At 38.2% G+C, this 9576-nt stretch overlaps 1 protein-coding gene across 1 annotated transcript in view; it reads left to right on the forward strand.

Annotated features, from left to right (window-relative positions):
• Positions 1-9576, forward strand: part of TXK (TXK tyrosine kinase) — a 48963-nt gene that overhangs the window by 23779 nt on the left and 15608 nt on the right. The window contains exons 8-9 of the mRNA XM_024131990.2: positions 1395-1469; positions 3961-4132. Coding sequence (XP_023987758.1) covers positions 1395-1469; positions 3961-4132 — 247 coding nt within the window. The remainder of the gene's footprint in view (positions 1-1394; positions 1470-3960; positions 4133-9576) is intronic.

The following is a 9576-nucleotide window of genomic DNA, read 5'->3' on the forward strand; positions in this document are numbered from 1 at the left end:
TCTGCCTACAATGTGGACTCCTTTTGTCAGATCCATCTCAGGTATCATCTCCTGACAGAAGACTTCTTTGAATCCAACAATGTGCGAGGTGCTCTTCCTCTGTGTCCCAGAGTACCTTGCGTATCTTCATCCCAGAACTTACTCCTTTTACATTGAAATTGCCTCTCTCTGCCTGTCTTCCCTCACTGAGATGGAGCCCCTGTGTGCAGAGTCCTCATTTTCCTCATCTTTGGTCCTCTGGAATCTTTGGGATCTACTTAGAGAAGTGTCTTGCACACAATGGGCACTTAATAATGCTTCTTTCTGTTCTTATGTTGGCCAAGTTTGTTCCTGTCTTCCAGCCTTTGCATATGCTGTTCCATCTGCCTGGAATGCTGTTCCTCCTGATCCTTGTAGATGGCCACTCATCAATCAATGTCAGCATAGCTGTCGTCTTGTCAGAAAGGCCTTCTGTGGGCACTCATTCTGAAGAAGCTCTATTTCATCTACTTCACTCATCATCTGCTTTTTCTTGTGTGTGCATGTACTTGTTTATTTTCTTTCTTCCCACTGGAATGTAAGCTTCATGAGAGTGGGGACCATCGCTGTCTTACTCACTGCTCTCTCCCACCATCTAGATAATGCTTGTCACAAAGCAGTCTTTCAAGAAATGTTAGTTGAAGAAATAAATAATAAATGTTTGTTGAACAAAAACTGAAATTGACTGTATGGAATACTACATGTGGACCCAATCAAAAGAAGTCTCATTACTCTACCATGCTATTAAAAAATAATAATAAACTACTCTCAAGAGGAGGATGGGGAAATGGGTACACTTAAACACTGTTGGTGGTTGAATGAATTAGTACAAACATTCTAGACACTGTTTGATCAGGAAGTCACATTTTAAGGAATTTATGCCTGAGGCAGTAATTTGAGAGGTGCATACAAATATATGTTCAAAAATATACAGCATGTTTTACAATAGTGAAATCTTGGAAATAATTTTAAGGTCTATTTATAGTCATTGACATATGTCAATTACATTTTGAGTGTAAAAATCTTGGAGCAAAACATTTACATTTCTGTGAGACATATCAGATGTTTCAAACACGCATAAGGAAATTTTTGCAAAGATGTTCACCAGAGTGATAACAGTGTGTCCCTGGATACTCAGATTTTGTAAGGGACCTTTATTTCATCTTTGTATTTTCTTGGATTCTTTAATTTCTGTTCAGTGAGCAAATATTATTTTGTGAAAAGTGTTTTTCTAATGGGAAAAATAAGCAAACAGACTAACTGTAGAATGCTTTTTTGTCTGATCTATTTAAGGAATGGCACTATATTCTAGTATATTTGGCTTTTTCTTTTGTACTAGTAACTAGGATTGAAATGCTGACTTTTTTTCTCCCCAGGGCTCATGTCCCGTCTCCGCCACCCAGTTGGGCTGATGGGCAGTTGTTTGCCGGCCACAGCTGGTTTTAGCTATGGTAAAGTATGCACATGTGCTCAAGTAAAAATCAAATCCAGTGAAGAACCTACCCCAAGTTCCCTCTATGTTCTTTAAATTCTCAGCTCTTTTGAGGTAGAGTCTGTCTAGATACATTTCTTCTCAAAGTTTAAATCTCCCTTCTGAGATGTTTAAATATATGCAGCTCCTAAGGGCATTTAAATTTGGGGGGAAAATGTTTCACTTTTACTTCAAATTTCATTATACATTATTTGGAACCCTTTTGATAAATTACAGTTCTTTTTATTTGAACGTTTGGGTTGTTGCTCTCTGATTATGTGGGTGGCTGGGAAATGACTTCTCCCCAAGAGAAACTGCTAAAATGAGTTGCTAAAAGTGTCCTTGTCACCTTTTTTTCGAATAGAACTTGGACCAAGTTTGATTTGAACTATTGTCTAGTGAATGTGATAGTTGCAAATCTGTGAGAATAAATAAGAGCCAAAGAATCCTGCTTTCTAATTTGGTGATACTTTATTTCCTTAAATTTATCTCATTAGGGGGACTCAGAATACACTGAAACAAAAAAAAGATAACACCATTATTGTGTAACAGATAAGCAGGACTCAGGGTCTCTGTGAATTGGGATGGAAAGGTGATTTCAGGGTGTTATGGGTGCCTAGATTATTCCTCTGCCCCATAAATACTATATGTTAAAAATATTCTATCATTAGTTTATCTAAGTTAAACATGGTCCTTTTTAATTAAAAAATAAACTTTTCAATATCCAGAAGAGTGCACAGTTCATAAATCTAGAGCCTGAGTAATGTTGTCTGGTTTTGACTATTTTATATAAATGAAATTGGACACCAGGCATCCATGTCCGGCTTCTTTCTTCCACCCTTCCACATGTGAATTCACCCACGATGTTGAGTGTCGTTGGTCCACCTGCGTTGCGGTGAACTGCTACGTTGCATGACTATACCACAGTGGATTTGCCCATCCTTCTTCATATAGCCTTTTGGGTTGTAACCAATTTTTGGCTCTTCTAAATAATATTATTATGAACATTCTTGTATGCCTTTTGATAATGTTTAATACACACATATGCCCCGACAATGATGGAAATATACTTAAAAGTAGAATTTCTGGGTCGGAGAGTATGAACATACTCAGATTTAGTCAGTTTTCTAAAGAGTTTATACCAGAGGATACTTTAATCAAGAGTGTATGGACGTTTCAGCTGTTCCACATCTTTGCCCTTGCCAATATTTGGTATTTTCGTGGTTTTTGTTTGGTTTGGTTTGGTTTTTTTTTTTCATTTTAGCCAATCTGGTGCATATGTAGTGGTATCTCATTTTGGTTTAAATATGCATTTCCCTGATGACTAATTATGTTGATCAACTTCTCATAGGTTCAGTGACCATTTGGATATTCTCTTTTGTGAGAGAATACACTATTCAAGTTTTTTTTTAACCCTTAAAGAATAGGATTATCTGCCTCTTCCTAATCGATTTATTCTTATTTTGAATAGGAATTCTTTGTTGGTTATATGTTTTAAGAAATATTTTCTCCCCGTCTGTGGCTTACCTTTTCATTTTCTTAATGGGGTGTATTGGATAAATAGGATTTTTATGATATATAATCGATCAATATTCTCCTTTATAGTTATGTTCTGTTGAATAAATCTATGCCAGTCCCAAGGTCATGAATATATTCTCCCATGTTATTTTAAAAACATACCTACTATTGGTAAGGGGAGTACCTTGCAAAACCTGGTACAAGGGGTCACTGGCCATTACAATTCTTTTAAATGCATTATTTTAAAGTTCCAGCAGATGGTGGTGTTGCTATATAAAAGTGGTTACTAAAAAGTTAAGATTTAATTCTCAGAGTTTTCCAAAGGGTTATTTTAAAAACAGTTCTTTTTTTCTTGATTTACTTCTGTAGAGTGAGAAATATTCAGTAATGCAAGCATCATTTCAAACATACACTTAGATATGGGTTATAATCTTAATATTGAAAATATTTATCAGATGAATTGATTAGACTTTTCGCAAAGGAGAAAGGGCAGGAAAGCCCTTTAGGGGTGGGAGTGGGCAAAGGAACAATAAAAGAAACTGACATGGGGGGACCCCAAATTTTATCTAATCTCACAAGTTTACTCACCAGGATAAAAACAGACTGGGGGCATACATATTTAGCTTCCAGGTCTGGTTTCGGCAGGTTTAGTTTAGAAAGACACAGAACTGTTTTATCCTGGGTCTCTCTGGAAAGAGAAAGCATGTTTTGGTATCCATAATTCCTCTCCAAGTAAGTGAGGTTTGTATTTTTATACTTGAATTCTGGAATTATACTTTTAAGCCGCAATAAGAGTATTAAAAATGGTTACAGGTCCTTTCCACTCATTTATAAATTTTTTAAACCTCTCTGAAAAAGAAGAGAATAGGTCGAGAAAATTCCTAAACCTTTTCTAGCTCTAAAAATTTAACATGTTTTTCCTTATTTGTAACATGGATGTTTTACTTTTCCAGAAAAGTGGGAGATAGATCCATCTGAGTTGGCTTTTGTAAAGGAGATTGGAAGCGGCCAGTTTGGGGTGGTCTATTTAGGCCAATGGCGAGCACATGTCCAGGTAGCTATCAAGGCCATCAGTGAAGGCTCCATGTCTGAAGAGGATTTCATTGAAGAGGCTAAAGTGATGATGTAAGTACATACAATACCCAGATAAGTATCGTACAACATCCTGGTGTCATGGAAAGAACACAGATTTTGGAGTCAGTCACAACTGGATTTGTGTCACAACTCTGCCCAAGCTAGTTGTGGGACCTGGGCAAATTATTTGACCTCTGTGTGACTTGGGTGAGTTATTTCACTTTTCTAAGCCTCAATTTTCTCACCTGTAAAATGGGGATAACAATACCTCACTCACTAGATCAGCGTGTGAATTGAATGAGATAATCTATGAAAGTGACAAGTAGGTGTGTTCTTTTCATCTCAATAATAGGTGCTTAATGACTACATTTTTTTCCTTTTCCCAGAAGCAAAAATCTTGATTTTGTCTAAATAGTAATATAAGGATATACTATTTGCTTTCAGAGAATTCAAGAATCATGAGGTCTAACAGAAGTGGCTCTTTGCAGATCACTGGACGCTGCTCTTAGCTTCTGGGATTTCCCAGATTCAGCCTTTTGCCTCACTTGAACCTGTGGCTATGGTTTATGTCAGTAACCTGGGCTGGACCAGGATATGCCAATAATTTGGCACATTTAAAATCAATATTCTTTAAGTACTTGTTACATTTACTTAGAGGAAGAGCAATGTGGTAAAGAAGGAAGACCGCAGGTGGCATTACCTAAATTCTGTTTTATTATCCAAAGCAATTTAGTTCTGTTCCAAATTTGCAGACCCCAGTTGACAAAAACAAAAGCAAACTCCCCAAAACCAGTGGTGATTAACTTGATCCATTATTTGAAGGCAGAGCAATGTGTCTCTTGGGGCTCTCAACCCATACTCCAAGTACTATTAAAATATTCTTTCCATCCACTTAGAATAAAATGAATTCTGAGAGAAGTTAATGATAAACACAACTTTCCAGTGGTATCAGTTTCTCAAAGATGTTTTTGTGCCCCTTGGTTACCCTACTGGCCTTTGCTCCCTGATACTACCTGCATCAGACCATGCTTTTCCTACATCTAAAGGACAAACAAAAATTATATTCCTGTGTGTTGGATTAAATACGTACAATAAGAAAAGAATGAAGGGGAGACATATGATTCAGGGAAAGTTGAAGTCGTACTACAATCCCTATCAAAAAGAAAGAATTAGAATTTAAATCCCCCTTCTGAGATGTTTAAATATATGCATCTAGGGACTTCCCTGGCAGTCCAGTGGTTAAGATTCCACACTCCCAATGCAGGTGGGATGGGTTTGATCCCTGGTCAGGGAACTAAGATCCCGCATGCCGCATGCCGTGGCCAAAAATTTAAATAAATAAATAAAAAATAAATATACGCATCTCATAAAGGCAATTTAAACTTTTGGGGAAAAGGTATCACTTTTACTTCAAATTTCATTATACATTTTTAGGATCCCTTTTGATAAACTACAGTTTTTTAAATTTGAATGTTTGGGTTGTTGCTCTCTGGTTACTTGAGTGTCTGAGAAATGACTGCTCCCCAAAAGAATCTGCTAAAATGAGATGTCCAATATCTATCACAATGTGAGAAGTCTAGAAAGGCTCAAGCCTGGGCCCAGGATCTCTGAGGAAGATACTTTGAGGGCAATGGAAGATGCATGGAGTGTGGAGAAGAGAAATAGTTCCTGGCAGTTTATGGAGGCAGGAATGAGGCTACAGGCTTATTTTTAAGTCATTTCAGGTGGACATAATGTGTTCTTGGGTTTGAACACAGTTGATTTTTTTTCCTGATTTTTTGATAGTGAGGCAGGAAAAGTCCCATTCTAATGTCCTTTTGCAAATACATTCATCTCTAAAAAGTTAAATAGCTGACATACATTGGGCTCTATCTGCCAAGAATATACAGCTTGGCATATTACCTTCCGTTTTGTAAGCATACAGCTTAAATGTCACCTCTACCAGGAGATCTCCCCTGTCTACCCTGTTTAATTGGCAGTCCCACCCCCAAATGCTTTCTGTTGTATCATCTTGTATTAGTTCCATCAAAGCACTTGTAACTACTCCCAAGCTTCACATGTATTTGTTTTGTTTCTCCCCCGGTAGCACATAAGCTCCATGATAATGGGACCTTATTTATCTCTCTTCTACAACGAGGTGAGTGCTTAAAATAATGGCTAGCATATAGTCGGTGTTCAACAAATATTTGTGGATTATTGAATGAGTTAATGAATCTTCGCCACATTTCTATGAGGTAGGTTCTATTAAGACCCCAATTTTAGAGATTGGTTCAAGATGGTGGAGTAGAAGGACGTGTGCTCACTCCCTCTTGCGAGAGCCTCAGAATCACTGCTGACTGCTGAACAGTCATCGACAGGAAGACACTAGAACGCACCAAAAAGATACCACACATCCAAAGACAAAAGAGAAACCACAATAGGACAGTAGGAGGGCTCAATCACAATATAATCAAATCCCATAACTGCTGGGTGGGTGACTCACAAACTGGAGAACACTTATAGCACACAGGTCCACCCACTGGAGTGAAGGTTCTGAGCCCCACGTCAGGCTTCCAACCTGGGGGTCCGGCAACGGGAGGAGGAATTCCTAGAGAATCAGATTTTGAAGGGATTTGACTGCAGGACTTTGACAGGACTGGGGGAAACAGAGACTCCACTCTTGGAGGGCACACACAAAGTAGTGTGTGCATCGGGACCCAGGGGAAGGAGCAGTGACCCCATAGGAGACTGAACCAGACCTACCTGCTAGTGTTGGAGGGTCTCCTGCAGAGGTGGGGGATGGCTGTGTCTCACCATGAGGACAAGGACACTGGTAGCAGAAGTTCTGGGAAGTACTCCTTGGCGTGAGCCTTCCCAGAGTCCTCCATTAGCCCAACAAAAGAGCTGGGTAGGCTCCAGTGTTGGGTCACCTCAGGCCAAGCAACCAACAGGGAAGGAACCCAGCCCCACCCATCAGCAGACAAGCAGATTAAAGTTTTACTGAGCTCTGCCCACCAGAGCAACACCCAGCTCTACCCACCACCAGTCCTTCCCATCAGGAAACTTGCACAAGCCTCTTAGATAGCCTCATCTACCAGAGGGCAGACAGCAGAAGCAAGAACTACGATCCTGCAGCCTGTGGAACAAAAACCACATTAATAGAAAGATAGACAAGATGAAAAGGCAGAGGGCTATGTACCAGATGAAGGAACAAGATAAAACCCCAGAAAAACAACTAAATGAAGTAGAGATAGGAAACCTTCTAGAAAAAAGATTCAGAATAATGATAGTGAAGATGATCCAGGACCTCGGAAAAAGAATGGAGGCAAAGATCGAGAAGATGCAAGCAATGTTTAACAAAGACCTAGAAGAATTAAAGAACAAACACCTAGAAGAATTAAAGAACAAACAAACAGAGATGAACAATACAATAACTGAAATGAAAAATACACTAGAAGGAATCAATAGCAAACGCAACAACATTTGCATTATAGGGGTCCCAGAAGGAGAAGAGAGAGAGAGAAAGGACCCGAGAAAATATTTGAAGAGATTATAGTCGATAACTTTCCTAACATGGGAAAGGAAATAGCCACCCAAGTCCAGGAACCGCAGAGAGTCCCAGGCAGGATAAACCCAAGGAGAAACATGCTGAGACACATAGTAATCAAATTGGCAAAAATTAAGAAAGCAAGAAAAATTATTGAAAGCAATGAGGGAACAATGACAGCATACAAGGGAACCCCCATAAGGTTAACAGCTGATTTCTCAGCAGAAGCTCTACAAGCTAGAGGGAATGGCATGATAACATGCTGAGACACATAGTAATCAAATTGGCAAAAATTAAGAAAGCAAGAAAAATTATTGAAAGCAATGAGGGAACAATGACAGCATACAAGGGAACCCCCATAAGGTTAACAGCTGATTTCTCAGCAGAAGCTCTACAAGCTAGAGGGATTGGCATGATATATTTAAAGTGATGAAAGAGAAGAACCTACAACCAAGATTACTCTACCCAGCAAGGATCTCATTCAGATTCGATGGAGAAATCAAAAGCTTTACAGACAAGCAAAAGCTAAGAGAATTCAGCACCACTCTACAACCAGCTCTACAACAAATGCTAAAGGAACTTCTCTAAGTGGGAAACACAAGAGAAGAAAAGGACCTACAAAAACAAACCCAAAACAATTATGAAAATTGTAATAGGAACATAACATACTGATAATTACCTTCAACGTGTCCAAGAAGAAGATATAACAATTATAAATATATATGCACCCAACATAGAAGTACCTCAATACATAAGGCAACTGCTAGCAGCTATAAAAGAGGGAATCGACAATAACACAATAATAGTGGGGGACTTTAACACCTCACTTCACCAATGGACAGATCATCCAAACAGAAAATTAATAAGGAAACACAAGCTTTAAATGACACAATAGACCAGATAGATTTAATTGATATTCATAGGACATTCCATCCAAAAACAGCAGATTACACTTTCTTCTCAAGTGCACATGGAGCGTTCTCCAGAATAGATCACATCTTGGGTCACAAATCAAGCCTCAGTAAATTTAAGAAAATTGAAATCATATCAAGCATCTCTTCTGACCACAATGCTATGAGATTAGAAATCAATTACGGGGAAAAAAATGTAAAAAACAGAAAGACATGGAGGCTAAACAATTCTTTACTAAATAACCAAGAAATTACTGAAGAAATCAAAGAGGGAATAAAAAAATACCTAGAGACAAATACAACGAAACCACAATGATCCAAAATGTATGGGACGCAGCAAAAGCAGTTCTAAGAGGGAAGTTTATAGCAATAAAAGCCTATCTCAAGAAACAAGAAAAATCTCAAACAATCTAACCTTACACCTAAAGGAACTAGAGGAAGAAGAACAAACAAAACCCAAAGTTAGTAGAAGGAAAGAAATTATAAAGATCAGAGCAGAAATAAATGAAATAGAAACAAAGAAAACAGTAGCAAAGATCAATAAAACTAAAAGCTGGTTCTTTGAGAAGATAAACAAATTGATAAACCATTAGCCAGACGATAAAACAAATTGATAAACCATTAGCCAGACTCATCAAGAAAAAGAGGGAGAGGACTCAAATCAATAAAATTAGAAATGAAAAAGGGGAAGTTACAACAAGAAATATAAAGCATCCTAAGAGACTACTACAAGCAACTCTATGCCAATGAAATGGACAACATGGAAGAAATGGACAAATTCTCAGAAAGGTTTAACCTTCCAAGACTGAACCAGGAAGAAATAGAAAATATGAACAGACCAATCACAAGTAATGAAATTGAAGCTGTGATTGAAAATCTTCCAACAAAAAGTCCAGGACCAGATGGCTTCACAGGTGAATTCTATCAAACATTTAAGGAAGAGCTAACACCCATCCTTCTAAACTCTTCCAAAAAATTGCACAGGAGGGAATACTCCCAAACTCATTCTATGAGGCCACCATCACCCTGATACCCAAACCAGACAAAGATACTACAAA

The sequence above is a fragment of the Physeter macrocephalus genome, chromosome 7 (assembly GCF_002837175.3).
Source record: "Physeter macrocephalus isolate SW-GA chromosome 7, ASM283717v5, whole genome shotgun sequence".
Lineage (NCBI taxonomy): Eukaryota > Metazoa > Chordata > Mammalia > Artiodactyla > Physeteridae > Physeter > Physeter macrocephalus.